Below are 17,500 nucleotides of genomic sequence, written 5' to 3'. Positions count from 1 at the left end.
GCGGTCTGCTGGTTGACATTCTGGACGTCCAGGCTGGCACTTCCCTGAGGAAAGGGGGGGAGGACACATGGGGACAGTCAGTGTGGACTTGGGTCACCTCCCGCTGAACCACACACAGCGCCCCGTTGGCTTGTGCATACACAAACAGCATAGCGCCGCTCGCTCGCTCGCTCGTTCGCTCACTCGCAGACGACCGCTGCATATGTGAAAACCCAAACACAGTTGAAACCTCTCTGGTAATGAAATATCCCTGCCAGACTGGTAAGAAGCATGCTGCTTCATCCCTTGTTTTTCCATTTGCGAGCGCGGCTTTGCAGCGAGTATGTGGGCTTTCTGCATCAGCGGGACTCGCATTCGTTTCCTGGACGGATGAAACACAAAATCCAATCTTTATTCCCCCCCCCCCGCTACGTTCCCCAAAACATTTGACTAGAGCAAGCTCCATCACAAGAATGAAATATCCTGCAGGTTGATCTGATGAGGCCTGTGTGCTTTTCCGCGGTGCGGGTCGTTTATATTCTGATGTTCTCTGCGAGAGACGGCACGCGTGACACACTGCTCAGCACTATGCTGTGGCGCTGCACATCCTGTTACCTCAGCTCAATCTCAGGCTACGGGTCCAAGTCTGACAGGCCTTTAAGCCTCGGGCACAAGCAAGCGTGTTTGTGTGTGTGTGTGAATGTGTGTGTGTGAGTGAGTGTGAGAATGTGTGTGTGAGAATGTGTGTGTGTGTGTGTGTGTCCGCTCCACATACACGTGGCACAGAGAGGGTGGCATCCTCACTCAGTTGCTGGAATGCTGCAGTAACGGCGTCGCACGCTAACGCTAGCTAGCGCCTCCCTGCTGCGAGAGCCGTCACCCTTGCCCACACACGGCTCATCCCTGGACGGGGGGCTGGTGGATCTGGCTGGGGGCTGCCGTGGCAACAGAGCCAGGGGCAGCGCTCCAGCAGTGGCCACCACGAGGACGGCTAATGAGGACCTAACGAGCCTCTTTTGCTGCCGGGTTCCCCTACTCCATAAATGACCATATTGGGCTCGGGTTAGTTTTAGACACGTCACTGCATCGAACGAGATCTAGCACTCCCTGTTCCATTTGTTACAAGTAAAATGCACCGCTATCCACAATAGTTTAAGAGACTGAAGAGCAGCCGTTTCCTTTTGGCTGTCTGATGGCCATAACCCTAACTAAACAGTCACGCTTTCTACTCGCTAATGAATGATTGATTTATCATATCCTCCTCAACCTGGCATTTTCTATTGACTACACCCCACTGAATACCATCAGACGTGAAGAACATCGTTTGAAAATAGTGTATGACATACACACATGACCTCCTTCAGATTCTGACGGCACGTTATAGCTACATGTTCAAACACATCCACGTCTGACTTAACAAACCTCTGCGTGAGTCACTTCTTGAGGGGGTCTAATGAGATGGGGGTGTGTGTGTGTGTGTGTGTGTGTGTGTGTGTGTCTCTCTCGATAGTTACCTGGTGCACGAGGAGTTCGGCCACCTCCACGTGGTTGTTGAGCGCGGCCAGGTGGAGAGCCGTGTAGCCGTCATCCTTCTTCTCATCCACAATCCAGGGCCTTGGGAGTTTGGACAGGAGAACACGCATGGCACTGAAGGGGCGGAGGAGAGGGGGGGTAGAAGAGAGAGAGAGAAAGAGAAAGAGAAAGAGAAAGAGAGAGAGTGGTTATTGCACTTAACAATAGGACAGTGGAACAGCTTAAACGTTTTCTAAGTCCTCTTTATCCCCGCCCAGGTGAACGAGTGAGCGAGAGGCATCCATTAACATGCATCTCACTGCTGCGGTAATAGTCTCCGATGCATAATGCACCCGTCATCCGGACGCCTGTTTTTCTGTGCTGGGGAATGCTGATACGCTAACGTGCGGCGGCTTATCAAGAGCCGGCTCAAGGTTCGTGAAGGTCAAGGGGATGGGAGGGCGCCGCAGGAAACCACGAGAAGAGAAACAACGACGTGGGGATGCCTGCACAGGGGACAACGTGCAAGCAGCATTGAGAGGCGCGCACACACACACACACACACACACACACACACACACACACACACACACACACACACACACACACACACACACACACACACACACACACACACACACACACACACACACACACACACACACACACACACACACACACACACACACACAAACACGAGGCGGCTGATTGGGAATCTGTGCAGCATCTGCCAACAGAATGGGCTGCATCAGTGGGTGAGCAGCGAGCTCTGCAGACACAGGCAAGAGGAAGCCAATGGTGCAGCAGCAATATGGGGGGGGAGACTGAGGGAAGATGCACATCAGCCCTCTGCTCTCGGGGAAAGGTGCCTGACCTTTCCCCTCAATCACATCTCTCGCTCTCGCTCTCTCGCTCTCTCTCTCTCTCTCTTTCTTTTCCTCCCCCTCCTCTTCTCTGCTCCTTCAGAGGGGTCCCGTAACACGGGCTCCAAACAACAGCTCCACCTCGAAAAATCTGTCTCCCTTGAAATGTTTCAGGGTGCTTGGTAGTCCAAGCCCTGCTTCAGCCACTCATTTGATCCCCTGTGTGAAAGTGGTGAAGTTAACCTCAAGATGTCATGAGGGCTTTGCCATTATTCTGAGAATAGCTTTGATTCTCTCCGGGAGCCTGTGCATAACGGGGGGGAAGAAGAGAAAGAAAGGCAGAGAGAGAGAGAGAGAGAGAGAGAGAGAGAGAGAGAGAGAGAGAGAGAGAGACGGAGAAGGAGAATGAGGTGGGGGTGATGGAGTGAGAAAGAGGAGAGGTTAATGAAATGTAATTTCTATGATGAGGAAGGGTGCTGGTCCACAGTCCACTGGAGGGCTGCGATGCTGCAGGGTGGATTGTGCTTAAGCCAGTCTCTGGCTTTTGTGCGATAGAAGAAAGAGAGCGAAGGGGGGAATGTGTGTGTGTGTGTGTGTGTGTGTGTGTGTGTGTCTGTGTGAGAGAGAGAGAGAGAAGGAGACAGCACATCAGCAGCTTCATAGTGACTTGGTGCGCTGCAGAGCAGAGCTGCTCTGCTGCAGTGCATCCGCCAATGTGAGTAAGTTCACACACACACACACACACACACACACACACTTGCACCTGCATTGCCCGCAGCCATATACATCACTTCATTCTGAAAAGCCTGATTAAACATTCAAGTGTGAGTGCTGCTTTCATAGCGGAACTCTAAAAGGAACACAGGACAAGATAATGATCCAGCTGCTCGCTATTGGCTTTTGCTAAATATTATATGCATATTGAACGTATGCACTTGATGATAAATATTATATGCATATTGAACATATGCACTCTATATTTAGAAGAAAAAAAAATCTTCACTGTGAAGCACAGTCAGTGGTAAAGAGGACAGCATACCTGCTCTGACATTTTTGAAGGACGATAAAGTGCAAGGCGGAAATACCAGGCAAGTCAAGAGTCTATGGCCACGGTATGGCTGTTAAGCTGGAAACAGCGGCCATGGGGAATGTTACAAACCTGGGCCACAGAGGGATGGAGCTTAGGGAGCTTGGATGCATACTCTGCATTGCTGCACACAGAAGCTTTCCTAGAAACAGAGGGCTGCAAAAAAAAAAAAAAAAAAAAAAACGCCCAAAGAAGGTTGTGCTTGCCTTACTTCCATCTGTGCTGCAGTCAATAGTGCATGTGCTAGCACACACCCACACCCACACACACACAGACCTGCATTAGCACAACTGTCTCCACTGCCGGGCAGAAAACTGTCGGTGGCATCTAGGGCTTGGCGCCCCCTGGTGAGGGCTGTGGGGGGCGGGGGGGGGGTTGTGGTGGCGATGTGCCAGGCTGGTGCTGGCTGGCTGGTGCTGGCTGGGGCAAGGGGAGGTGAGCCCCTACAGATGCAGCCTGGACTGACAGCTCCCTGCCATGTTGGGTGGATTGGGCGGGACATAAATATTAATGCACAGCCTGGCACTGCTGCATTGCAGTTAGATATTTGTTAGAATGGCAAAGACAGAAAAAAGAAAGCGAGAGAGCGAGAGAGAGAGAGAGAGAGAGAGAGAGAGAGAGCAAGAGAGAGAGAGAGAGAACTCGGAGGGAACAGGGCCTTTCTCCTTGTGTAAGGATGAGGTTGACATGGGAGCCAAGGTGGAAAGGGGCATGAGTGTGAAGGCAACAGTGTCCATGCCTGGTGCTTTAGGAAGGGGGACCTGCATGACCTACATGGCTTAAGGACCATACGGAGTATACGGAGCATGTGGAGAGTGGGTTTTACAAAATGGGGAGGAAAGCAGGAATGCAGGGGGGGGGGGGGGCAGACAGATTTGAGAGCGGAAACAGCAGCTTGCTTCCCCGCCAGTGGTCTTTCTGTGGCCTAAATCCTGAACACTGCAAGCAGAGCAGTAGAGAGGAGAGGAGAGGAGAGGAGAGGAGAGGAGAGAAGGCAGGAGGAGAGGAGGAGAAAGGAGAGAGAAGGCAGGATGCAAAATGGAGAGGAACGGAGCGAGGGAGGAGAAGCAAAGTGAAGGAGAAGGCGTGAAGGTAGGAACTGGGTCACCCTGCGAGAGGCTGGGATCCCTCAGGAGCCGACCAGCAGGGCCTGTTGTCTTGTGCAGCCCTGGTGCAATTTGTCATTGACAGGGGAGCTCATCGCCTTTACAAAAAAAGACGGGAGTGGAGGGTGGCTCCAGCTAGCACACCACAAACACATGCTAGCTAATGCAACACCAGGTGGAAAAAAACCGAGATGGAGAACACCAAAAATAACGGAGCTGAAGAATTTACATATTTGATGGCCACATCCCATAGGTCCTAAAACAATGTCTGAGAAAATGTGCGTGAAATGCCGGTTTCCTCACTGTGTTCCACAATTCCTTGAAGTCTAAGAACCAGTCCCGTCCCGAAGGTGTGCTGAGGAGGACTTTAAATAAACCAGCGTAAAATCAACAGCCTTCGTATTATTAATGCCATCAGTAACTCACTCCCCCCGGGGAGCACTTCTCCAGACACCACGCTAGCCGGCGGAGAAGGACTGCTTGGGCTCATGGTGTTCATTTGCATGTGACGTCCTCCTGTGTCAGACCAGCACCTACCCAAGTGTGACTTGCTGTGTGTGTGTGGACCGGGGGGGGGGGGGATGTCCTCAGAGACAGAGACTTCAGAGTCACTGCAGGACTGTAGGGAAGATGTGCATATGAGGAGAGAGAGAGAAGAAAAAAAAAAAAAAAGAAAAGAAAAAAAGCCAGGCATTTTTCGGAGTCCTGGCTGGAATCCTTTTTCTCCCTTTCAGTTTGACCTTACTGCGCCTTTGTCTTCCTTGCGCGCGCGGCTTCATTAAGGGGCATTAGCATAAAGGCTGGGGGTTAACCCGCTGCATTTCTATGATGTTCCCCTTGTCAGCGCCAAGCCGAGACGCTGCTGTTTGTGCCCCGCGCGAGACCACTGGTGCATTTTAAAAGGGCGAGCACTGCACCATTCCACCGTGCAGGCTGTGTGCGAGGTGCAACACCTCAGCTTAGAAAGAAACCCTCATTCATTTTGCATTTCTGAGCCAAGCCTTTTCAAAGCAATCACTCCAGCCAGCCGACTCATACCCACGACCCAATTATTTATGCTCTCTTCCCCTTTATCAGAGGGATACAAAAAAAAAATACGCTGCTGCAATAAAAAAAAAGAAATCAAGGCTTTGCTCTGTTAACAGACACCTCTGCTCTCTCATATAACCGTGCACAGAAGAGCACATCAAATTTTGATGGGCAGATATAAAAACAAAAATAAAACAAAATATTTATCCATTGGTAAACGCTTCAATTTTAAAGATGCAACCAGGAAGCACTGGTTCTTCTGCTCTGCCCGCCCCTTCTCAGCCTGAGAGAGCAAGTCAAAGCTCCACTTTATTTTCCTTCCCCAGGAAAGACAGTTGCAGGAATACACAGAATATGACAGCATGCTTCCCCTCCACCTCCACCTCCACCTCCACCCCACCCCCCACTTAGAGAGCATATGGCATTTGACAGTGAGGTAAACTGGAGAATTACTTCCTTCACGGAGCGGTGGAGAATTCAGTCTCTGGGAGTAGAGGTCTTCGATCGGCCGCCAGCCTCAGCTCTGTCAACATCAGCGGGTGGGGGGCTGCGGGGTGCTGGGGTAGGTGTGTGTGTGTGTGTGTGAGGGGCTGCGGGGTGCTGGGGTAGGTGTATGTGTGTGAGGGGCTGCGGGGTGCTGGGGTAGGTGTGTGTGTGTGTGTGAGGGGATGCGGGCCCGACAGAAGCATCGCTGATGTACAGCGGGGTCATAAATCTCTGGCTCTAAATCACCTCGACTACCAAACTGTTTACCGGAGGTGCTGGAGCTCAGTCTGCGGGAGCTGCAGGGGGTTTTCTAGGGAGCTCATTTCTCCGGTAAACCACCGCGCTTTCTCTCCCGTCCTGCCCCCCGTCATCCAAACGGGGCAAAAAGGGTCACTAATGAATTTCCGGCAAATTCTCTCAGTCAGAGACTAGAGCGAACAATCAGGATATTGGACACGCTGGAAGCTGTTGGTGCAACAGCCATTCGATAGTTTCACTTGTGTTACAAATATTTGATGGGGCTCGTTCTCTACATCCCACTGATAAAAAATGTAATAGCCAGGTGAGAATTTAATGAAAAAGTCTTCAAGAGGTTTGCCCTGGGATCATGAAATACAGTTAGCGATTGTTTTACCAACACTTATTCCACATTGATTTTCCTCAGGAACTGCTTGCTAACACTTTTCTGAGATTGTCCCTAAAATACAGAGAGAGTGTGCTGCTAGTGTGTGAGTTCTTGTTCTGGAACCACACACACTTCCAGGTTTACTCTCCAGTTGACACACAAAGTCTTCTGAGGAGAGCAGTTTTCCAGCAGAGGGTCAACTTCCTTTCCTGCCCGTCAGGCTGTATAAAAGGACTTCCGACACGTGCACCTCTCAGGGAGAAACCATGCAAGTTTCCGCGGTTACGCATACTGAATTATTCAACGGCAGAGCATAGGTCAGACGTGAACACAGGTCAAAACATGAGGCATGGATCTTCACTAATGCCTATTCTGCCCTGAACATTATTAGTCTTTGCCACTGAACATGATAACCTTGTGCAGTGTATGCCACAGGATGTGAAGTGTGCCCAAACAAAGCTCCTGTGCATCACAAGAGGTTGCACACATGCGTATGCCCACGTGGCACCCATTTCAAACGCTGCGCGAGCTTTCGGGCATACTTTAGCCCTTAACTACGAGCACAGGATCACGATTAAAGAGAAAGTTCACTGACATTGAGCTGCCATGAGAGGGATGTGCATAAATAAATAATGACAGACACCTCCAGATATCAAATGAATATGTATATAATAAAAGCCTCAAATAAGGTTAGAAGATGTGCATGTGCCCTTGTCAAAGGAGAGGTGAATTGCAGTAACACAACTCAAGGAGGATGTTTTAATTATTTACAAAGCAAGGTGGGGAAAAAAAAAGCAAGATTGATGGTCAACAAATCTTGCTCTTTCTGGGAAAGCAATAATCTTTGGTGAGCAAATGCAGTGTGAGGGTTATTAATCATGTGCTCTGAGGCGATGTGTGTCCTTGAGCAGTAAGTACCCCACTCTCAGCTCCTTCACGCCTCTCCTACTGTACAACAGGGTGAACTGGAGTTGCCCCCCTTTTTTTTTGGCTGGGATTTACTTTGGCACTGTGAGGCACAGAGAACCGCTATTGGTCCAGTCACTCCATCTAGGCCCCTCCTCCCGAGAGGCAGCAAGCCGAGTGGCTGGAGGTGGTTGGTGTTGCCCAGACATGTGTGCCGATTGGCTTGCGTGTCACAAGGTCCCGCCAAATCAGGGATGGTCACATGCAGCTGAATGGAGAAAGGTAATTTTGATTTCTCCCCATTCAAAACCAGAGGTTACCCCAGGAATGCTTAAAAGTACTGTGCTCAGATGTGTGCATGAAGGTCAGGGGTTTAGTTCATTGAGAAAATACTTCACCTCACTGGCAATACGAACTCCAGTCACTATTCAAGACTGTGCTACAATGGGGGACTGATTAAAATGATGGACACTGACAGGATTAAATAGAATAAAGTAGTAATAATTTAGCAATTAAGAAATGTGCACCACTATTACACAATTTGGATGATTAAACCTGGAGGTCAAGCAGCAAGTTCCATCTCTGTCCACACGACAACATAATTTTCGGTACCTTAACCCTTGTGTTGCCGTGGACAACTTTATCCAATCATGTTTCATTCTTTGTGTCAGTCAGTCTGAGTTCTGTTCTCCAAAGCCTAGAAAATCTATTTTTTCAGACACATCATGGTAATCAACCCATGTGTTCTATTTCTTGGATAGGAGGAGGAAGTAATCTATCAGAAATATCAGCGGCCAAAGCCATTTTTGGGTTTGTCTGTTATAAAATGGTGCTAAATTCTAGCAACCTCGAGTAGGTACGCCAGGGAAGACACTCAGCGGCAGCCATATCGGATGGGTATGAACAATGACCTTGAGAAAAACAGTGGCTAGTTGCGGTACGTTTTTGTATTTTCCCCACTGCTAGCTTTTGATTTGGAGCTGGCAACAATGTTTTGGGCTGTATTGGTAGTTGGACATTAGGTCTTAGCGCCTTTATACGCGTTTCGACTGCAGGAACCCCCCCCCTGTAGGGCCTCTTACAGGGCCGCCTTTCAGGGGGCAGATCTGTGCCTACTCCGGGGTAGGTACTTCTGAGCGGCAGTGAAAGGCTCCACTGCGTATTGGTTAAATGCGATTTGAGTAGAAGATAAGCAGCACCATTTTTTTTAAACCAGCCAGATTTACCTGAGATTAAGCCATGAATACAGCTAAATAAATTATAGTTTAGCTTGTTGAGGTTGCAACACAATGGAAACTGAAAGGCTGAAAAGATTGGACGACTTCCAGGACTTGTCAGAGCCATTGGATTTATTCACTGCTATCGGGATGTAAAGACAATTTCAAGAAACATAACAAAAATGCTTCTGAAATATACCTTTAAACAGGTTAAATTCACCCAAACTACTTTTTGCTGATGTTGACAAATAAACAATTTATAGGATTTATCTGACCTCAAAGTGGCATTGCTTTGATAATAATCTTGTTCAGTTGTAGGCTATCACTTGAGGTATTAAAATCCGTGTGGATGGGGAGGAGTTCTCAAAAGGTGTTGTATGGATGCAAAGCTTTTTGAGAATGTAAAAGAAAAAACATTGTTTTCAAAACGTTCTGTTGTCGTGTGGATGGCCCCGAGAAGCGGCCGCCACAGGCTTCCCCTGACACCAGCGAAGCTGCACCCCCAATAAATCACTTTTACTCCGCCTGTCACTCACCAGCCTGACCTGCTCAATGATGGAGCACTTAAAGGCATCAAGATGGAGGGAGCGAGGTGGAGGCAGAGAATGAGGAGCCGTTGTGAAGTAAATCAAAGGGCTACAAGCAATCTCTGCCAGCACAGAGCCTGCCAGGAGCAATGTCTGCAAACTCAGAATCAACATGAAGTGGTAACCACGCCATAGCGGCAGAGATGTGCAAACTAACTTAAGGCAGCGGTAATGCTCTTGGAGCAGAGAAGTATTGAACTTCTGTTAGATCACATACTTGAAAAGAATTTGAAAAGTTCTTGACGTGATCAGAAGCCCGTTTCAATAGAACTTCTTCTGAAACACCTCCAAGTCATATGTGTCTGGGCTGTCGATTCACCAGGAGTACTTAAAAGAAGTGCAGCAGTAACGCAGAATATTTTACCAGTAGCTCGATCGAACGTGGTAATGAGTACCAATAATGTCCTTCTCCCATAAGTCAAATCATGTCAGTTGAAATCAATCAAATTCCAGTTGAGCAAAGATATTTTAATTTTAGCCAAAGATATTTCTGTAGATTACTCATCTATGGGCATTTCAAGATCTGTCTGCTGCACAGTGGTGCTGCTGCATTCCAATCTTTTTTACATCAGACATGTTAAGATCAATTTCAGCACGAAAAAAAACTGCGGATTTATTGCTGGCCTCCCAAATACCTGTGTGTTACCAACGCTAACGTAAGAGATCTATTTGCTGAAACAACGTCGTGATTTAAATGTCTTTTATCGCATGTGTTTTATTCGCCCTATAACAATGTCTCATAAGAAAGTAAATCTAGCTCCTTGCATCTCTGCCCTGTTGGGAGAATAAAATCCCACTGGAGAGGGACTGCAATCCGCTGCCAAAATGAAGCCGAAACCAATAACATTAAGAAAGTCATTTGTCTCTGTGCCCCAGGCTCAAAGGCAATTAAAAGGCTTGTTTCAAACATTCACCAATCATAAACATTTGCCTCTTTCAACCCAGGCAGACAAGTCCTGACATGACTGATGGTATACTTTATTTTATTGTCAAATGAACTCAAATTCAAGTGGCTAGAATGAAACGCCACCCTTAAAAATGGGAAAGCACAACAGTTGATGGTGTTTACCAGCCAAGATCTGTTTCGTGCACCAATGGCTAGTCCATTTTCAATAGTTTGCATTTCAATTGAAATATCAATATGACTGAAAGAAAATATTTAAGGTTTTTGAATGGAAACAGCATTTACACAGATAGGGAAGGGAGACTGAGCTAAACAGTGCAGTTTGGGAATGAACTATGGAGGAGTTTCTTAAAGTGAATAAATGCAGCTGCAAAAGCTTTTTTTTTTTTTTTTTTTTTTTAAGTGACAGCCTACTTTACTTCTTTCAATCTCAGATTCAAGTACAATAATGTTTAGATGGTAGGACAGTAAACAAAGCCGCTCCACGCCTCACTAAATAGCTAAACATAGCTGGCCGCTGTGTATCAATCATTACGTTACAGCATACGTGGCAGCGCTTTATGTTCTGTATCTGGTCACCATTACAAAGACCACCCATGGAAAGCTAGTATGGGAGCACTGGTATGATGAAGCACAGCACTGACGAACTGCTCTAGGCGAAGGTGCAGTCATGCACAGGCAGCAAATCCTGTTGGTGCAGCAGCCACTCAATAGTTTCACTGGCCTCATAAGATGGAAGGTTAAGCTCCAAGAAGATGCATTAGTAAGGCTCAGACCTGGCAAACGGTCAATTCTTGTAATAGTCATAAATACAATGTAACTCAGTGGCAATAAATTAGAACCGGCAATGCTTTAATTGAATTGCACTCTGCAGTCCAAAGCCAAAGATTCATGAGGGAAAATGGTGCTCCTCCTGAGCCCCTGTGACAGAGGAGTGATTGGTCGTACAGTGGCGTTTTAGCACCCGCCATTAAGAGCGCGTGAACAGCAGCCAGATAAAGGACGACGACATTACGCCCAGTCTGGACGCGTCGCGAAACAGGAAGATGAGCAACCACACTGGCCTTTTGTCAAACAGCATGGGAATCAGCCTCATTTGAAATCAAGGCTTCTGACAGCAGGTGCATATTGTGACGGCTCAGGTCTAAGGCCAGCTAATTCCTCTGTGGTGGGTTGAGGGCAATGAGATCTTTTGGGGGGGGTGGAGGGGTTCCCCTTAAGGACAGCACAGACATGACTGAGTGAGAGCTGAAGAGGGATGGGGAGAACCCCAAGGTCAATCCCCGTTTCCCCCCGAACCCCATTATTATTTAAAGAGGGACACTGCGCTAAACGGTGTGGAGAAGAAAAAAAAAAATCACGTTGAGAGATTAGCTGGTGCCTCCAGCAGTGCAATTAAGACGTGTTGGGGGAAGAGGGGCTGCGCAGGACCCGACTGTCACCGGAGCTGGCGTGGCGTGGCACCGTCGAGGATCCGGCAGACACCGCTCTTGAGAGGGCACAGAAGACAGCTCTGGCCTAGCAAGCCGACAATCTGACTTCCTAATTAAACAGATCTTTCAGCGACTGTGCCTAAGGAAATAAGGAAACTGGCACTCGAAAATGACTCCAAAGTGAGGGGAACAGGAAGGGGGGGTGGAGAAGCATGCACAACCAAGATGGAAGATAAATTCACAACAAACAAGGCTGTGTGCATAAGAGAGAGAGAGAGCAGGAGGGTATCAGACTGTGGATCAGCTTTATAGAGCAGTGTTGTGGTAAGCTTGGTTACAGGTGTGATGTGGTGCACAGTGCTCTCCAGTGCCTAATAGATTCCACACAAACACTGGCACTATCGCTACAGCTCCCCCCCCCCCCGCCCTTCTCAGGCACCCAACTGTGCCTGTTTCTAAGTATAGAGTTGAGCAGTAGCAATATCTACCATATCCAGCATGCTCCAGAGCTATTTAAAAAGAGGAAAGGGAAGTAGTGCAGAAAATGAAAGAGATGCAGAGATGGAGAGAGGAAAAAGAGAAAAAGAGAGAGAGAGGCTGAAAAGAGAGGGATGAAAAGAAGATGCAAAAGGAGGAGGGAGAAAGAGAAGAGACCACTTTATTTGGCAGTACTAAAAATAGTGCAGCAAATGGCAGCCAGGGCTGTGCTAACACGGGCTAGCTCCTTGTTGTGCAGGACGTGCAATCGATAGGCGGAGCGGAGGATGGAGGCTTCCCGGAGCAGAGCAGGCGGAAGGGGGAACAGCTGCATGAGGGGAGGCTGCTGGTGCTGGTGCTGGAGCTGGAGCTGGTGGTGGTGGTGGAGGGTTCTTTTTTGCACTGGTTGACTAAATATGGTCACAGGGAGGTGAGAGAGACACCGGAGAGGAGACCGGCGACTGGCCAGCACATGTTTTGAATGCCTGCCTGCCTGCCTGCAAAGCTCAAAACGGTTTAGCTTTTCCTCTCTGAAGTGCAAGCACAGGAGCCACGACAGTTAGCCTCTTTCCTCATCTGCTGACCCCTGTCAACGTCAACCCCCCACCCCCTCCAGCGACCTGACTCTTTGACCTTTTTCCCTAAGGAGAGACCCGCTCCTGGAGAGCCCTCGCTGGGGGGGGGAGGAAACCTACGGCTCACACCAAGCCCCCAGGTCAGACACACTGGGCCGCCACCATCACCCTCTGCCCATCGCGCGGTTATGAAAGTAAAATTAGCCTTTGTCAAACTGTCGAGGTGACAAGTGGAATACTGAACAGCACTACACATGCATAAAAAAAAGCTCTAAAAGTGTATTTGAAGCTCGTATGGAGTTTGCTCGCCCTCATTCATTCTTAAATGTATTACATTTTGGTTTTGTGAAGCATTCAAGTCACCAGATTTTCAAAATCATATTTGACAAGGCAAGCGGATAATTATCCGTCTGTTGACAGAGAAGAAAGGAAGAAAGGGAGAGCGGGGAGAGTGCCCTACAGTACACTCCTGCAGTCCTGGACATCCTCACAGAAAACCCAGAGAATGCACATGGAGGAGTAAGGCAGGGGGCGGGGGGGGGGGGTGGGTGCTGCAGTTCTTTTTCCCCCTCCTCCTCCTCCTCCTCCTCCTCTCTGCCTCATTTTTAGAGCAGCAACGGCAGCTCCTCGTGTCAGCATGATGTCTCTCCCCTCCTAAAAGGTAAGGCGTGAGTACGCTCTCTTCCTGCAGCTCCTTTTCCCCTCCTCTCCCCCCCCTCCCCTCCCCCTGCAGTCTCTCTCTCCCTCCCTATTCCCGCTCTCTCTCTCTCCCCCCCCCTTCACTCTGTCTCTCTCCCGTTCACCATGTTCAACCCCCTCCCCTCCCCACCCCCACCCCCCATCAGAGGCGCTGATTCAGCGAGTCGAGCATGCGATGGCTGCAGCAGCTGGAGCGCTCTGGAGGTCATTATGGCTCTTCACACACTGGATAGAAAGCGAGAGGGAGGAGCAGAGTGTGCGGGGGGGAAACTGAGCTGACAGGTAATATATGCTGCCTTGTGCCTGCCTCCCCACTGGACCAGAGTTTACCCCCCAGCCGGCCTGCGCTCCGCACTGACGTCTTCCTCGTTCTCTGGCGCGCTCGATGGCTCCCTCTCTCTCTCTCTCTCGCTCTCTCTCTCTCTCTCTGCTCACTCACTAGCTCTCTCTCACTCACTAGCTCTCTCTCTCTTCCACTCTTGGTTATTAACTGCATGTCTCACCTTGCCCGTGTGTAGCGTGGTCGGCATGGGGGAGTGGAATTTACTGTTCTGCAGCGGCACTACGAGACGAACTACTTACCGGGAGAGAGAGCGATAGAGAGAGAGAGAGAGACAGACACCTTGAGGATGTGTGATGATTTTTCTTTTTTGGGTTTTGCTTTCCTTCAATCTCACGAAGGAAAAAAAAAAAGGAAGAGGAAGAATGTGGAAGAAGGAGGAAGTACGGGGCTATAGAGGAAGAGCAGGTGAACGTGGAGATGTGGGGTGGGGAGGGCTGCTATATCCACATGGATTTGCCTTGCTTGCTCTCGCTCTCTCGCTCTCTCTCTCTCCCTCCCTCTCTATCTCCCTCCCCTCTCACACTCTCTAGCTGTCTCACTCCCTCCCTCTCCCTCCCTCTCTCCCTCTCTCTCTCTCTTGCGTTAGCTGCGCTGGCCGGGCAGCAGGCTGCTGCAGCAGTGTTCTCTGGCTCATTAGCCTCTCACGGCTGCAGCGCTGCTGCTATCTAATGACGGACTCGTTAACTCACAACCGCTGGGCTGGGGACACAACAGCCTTTTCTTTAAAAAAAAAAAAAAAAGAAAAGAAAAGAGAAAGATAAATTTAAACAAACAAAACAGAAAAAGGCCTCTCTTTCCTGGCCTGGACCAGATTACTTTGAGCCACTTGCGATCGGATTCACTGTGATTCTCTGCTGGGACATTTGCTTTCCTCTTGGATGCCTTTTTTTGTGGCCCCACCTCTTATGTTTGTTTGTTTTTCCTCCTCTGCTTCCTCTTGTGGTCCCCTCTGATTCCCAGAAGGTTGGAGTTACAGGACTTCCACTCTCCAGGAGAGAAAAAAGGAAAGATGGGAAGGATGATAACGGGCTGGCGGAGAGATGTTGGGATCGCGGCGGGACGTGAGTTGAGGGGAGGGCGGTGTGTATATGTGCGTGTGCGTTGGGAGGGATAGAAAGCGGATTGACGGCAAACAGCTGTGGCGGTGATTTAACTGTGGTAGCAGCCGTGGCGGGTGGGCGGGCATGAAGGGAGGGGGGGGAGGGGGCATGTGGGGTATGTGTGTCACTGACTGAACCCATGACACTCAGGGTAGTAACCCACTTTCTGTCGCTCTCTCTCCCTCCCTCTCCCTCCCTGCACTCGTTGCACCCTGCACTCTCTAATCGCTAGGCAGGGGCAGGGCCAGAGACTGCTGCAGTGCCGTCTCCATGACTGCACGTTAGGCGAGCCCAGCGACCGCCCGCCCGCCCTTCTCCTCCGCTTGTGCCCCCCTCATCAGCGCAAGTGGACTCAACTCCAACCCCAACCCATCCCATCCCACCCCATGCTTGCTTCCTCACTCTCCTCCACCCCCCGCCTCTCTCTCTCTCCCTCCCTCTCTCTCTCTCTCTCTCTCTCTCTCTCTCTCTCTTTCTCTCTCTCTCACTCCAGCCCACCCCTGGGCCTCTCGGGCCGCTGTGACATTTCCTAAACAGGACGTCATACCTCAGACCCGCACCAGTGAGCCCCTTTGCATTCCAGAACTTAGCAACACCGTCGCGTCATCTCAGCCTCCACCATTCAGCCACCCAACCCCACCCAACCCCACCCAACCCCACCCCACCCCCGCTCCAGACCAGGCTCACCGACATATCTTAACTCATCCAACCGGGGCAGGAGAATCGCTAGTGCCCAGAATAGCACGTCTGAGTGTCCTTCCACTGCCGTCGTTTCCACCAGTAGCCCATCCGGGGCGGCCTGGTATCTAACCGAAAAAGCCTGGAGGTGCCTGGAGGAGGGGTGGGAAAGGGGGGCCAGTGTTGCCTTGTGGAATGTATGGGGCTGGGGTAAAGATTCATTAGAGAACCACCGAACATTTCACGCCGCCCCGCAAACGGGTATCGATCTCTTGTGCCACAACTTGAGCAGCTGATTACAAAGCAAAACACAGGCAGGTGAGCCAGCAGCAAATAGGGAATTTGAATGAGAAAAACGCAAGGGGGGGTTTTATGAGGGGTGGAAAAAAAAAATGCACTACACCCGGTGCAATCCAATCCACAAGTGCTGAGTGGGCATTAGCGCTCGCATGTGACCTCTGCCCTGGTCTGTGTGCCTAAAGCCCAAATCCTGCTCACAATAGCTTCCTGTTCTACTTGGATCAACCTCGTTTTCAAACATCAGCAACCAGTCTGATGTATCTCTTGGGATGAGGTTAAAACGAGAGGCAACTGCAGAGAGATGGAGAGAGACAGATGGGTGAAGTAAGAGAGAGAGTGAGTTAAGGAGGGAGGGAGGGAGGGAGAGAGAGGAGGGTAGTGAAAATGTGTGCAATGTTGAAGAGGCCATTTGGCTTGAAACGCACCTATTCCCAGGACGGTACAATCAACTTTCATGGACAACTAGGAGTACAGGAGCCAAGTCGCAAGGACGTTGCACAGAGGGGAACAGTCTCCCCCTTCTCTTACAGCCTCAGTCCAACCTCCTCCTCCCTCAATTTCTCCCCAGAAAAAAAAAAGAGGCAAGGACAACCTTCTTTTGCTGCAGAAATCCCAGGCACTGTTCTTTCCTCTGTTCCCTATGGATATCCCTGGCTCGCTCGCTCGAGGACAGCTGGGGTCACTGGGACACAGAGACCAGTGTCGACCAGCACACACATGTAGTGTGCTGTCAAGGAGAGTCACTTCGGGAGAAAAAAAAAAAGCCTTTTCTGGACTACTGCCGAAAGTCACCTTTAGGTGTTCGCTATACTGCTGCATTTTTAGTTGTGTGAGGATAAGAAAAAAAAAAAAGAAACAAAAAAAAAATGGCTGTGCTGACAGTCCACAGTAAGTCAATGCAGGGGTTTATTTGTACATAAATGGCTCGAAAAAAAATATAGCGCCGACACCCCGGATAAGGTAAGGACAAAAGCTGTGCTAGAGGGCTGCCTACTTGGTGTACATACTTCTTTATGTGCCCATATGAACATATGACAGCTATGGAATGTAAAGAAGTATGTATTCTTGGTCAGGTGCTGATCGTCCAAATAGGACATCAATGACTGAATTATGGTCATTGGTTTCTTCCCCCTTGTCGATCATGTAGATGTTGTGGAAATATGTGGGATGCTGCAAAGAGAGTGTGGTGTAGACTGCATTAGCAATTGAGGGTAAGCTGTATGACGACTGCAGTAAGGCTAAGGCTGTGAAGTAACTGCTCTACATCAGTTTTAAAGGACTTGGGGCACAGTGCTTTAAAACCTGGAGAGTAGACAATTTAAAGATCGGTGGTGAGATAGTCTGGTTGTATTAAAGTGTGGTGGTTGTGGTGCCCTATTTGCTAGCATCAGATCCGATTAGTGTTACAATCCTTCTATTTGTTTATTTATGGCGATTATATAAAACACATATTGGTCATTCATGCATCATTTATATGCTAAAATGTTTGTTGTGGAAAAGGGGTGTTCTGATTTGAGCATTCACATGCTAATCTAGCTGCCGAAATAAAAAAAAAAACTTGCTCAAGTGCAAAAAGACCAATGATTGGGCCGCG

General features: G+C 49.3%; 1 protein-coding gene across 4 annotated transcripts in view; it reads right to left on the bottom strand.

The window, feature by feature from the left end:
* mib1 (MIB E3 ubiquitin protein ligase 1) overlaps nucleotides 1–17,500 on the bottom strand; it is a 56,152-nt gene that overhangs the window by 10,383 nt on the left and 28,269 nt on the right. For all 4 annotated transcript variants that reach the window (XM_012827957.3, XM_031562911.2, XM_031562912.2 and 1 more), the window contains 2 exons: nucleotides 1,494–1,626; nucleotides 1–44 (listed from right to left, as the gene is read on the bottom strand). The exon at nucleotides 1–44 is cut by the window's left edge and continues 43 nt beyond it. In XM_012827957.3, coding sequence (XP_012683411.1) covers nucleotides 1–44; nucleotides 1,494–1,626 — 177 coding nt within the window. The remainder of the gene's footprint in view (nucleotides 45–1,493; nucleotides 1,627–17,500) is intronic.

This window comes from Clupea harengus, chromosome 25 (assembly GCF_900700415.2).
Source record: "Clupea harengus chromosome 25, Ch_v2.0.2, whole genome shotgun sequence".
In the NCBI taxonomy this organism is placed as follows: domain Eukaryota; kingdom Metazoa; phylum Chordata; class Actinopteri; order Clupeiformes; family Clupeidae; genus Clupea; species Clupea harengus.
Note: the sequence above shows the minus strand (reverse complement) of the source record. Positions and strands in the feature narration are given on the sequence as shown.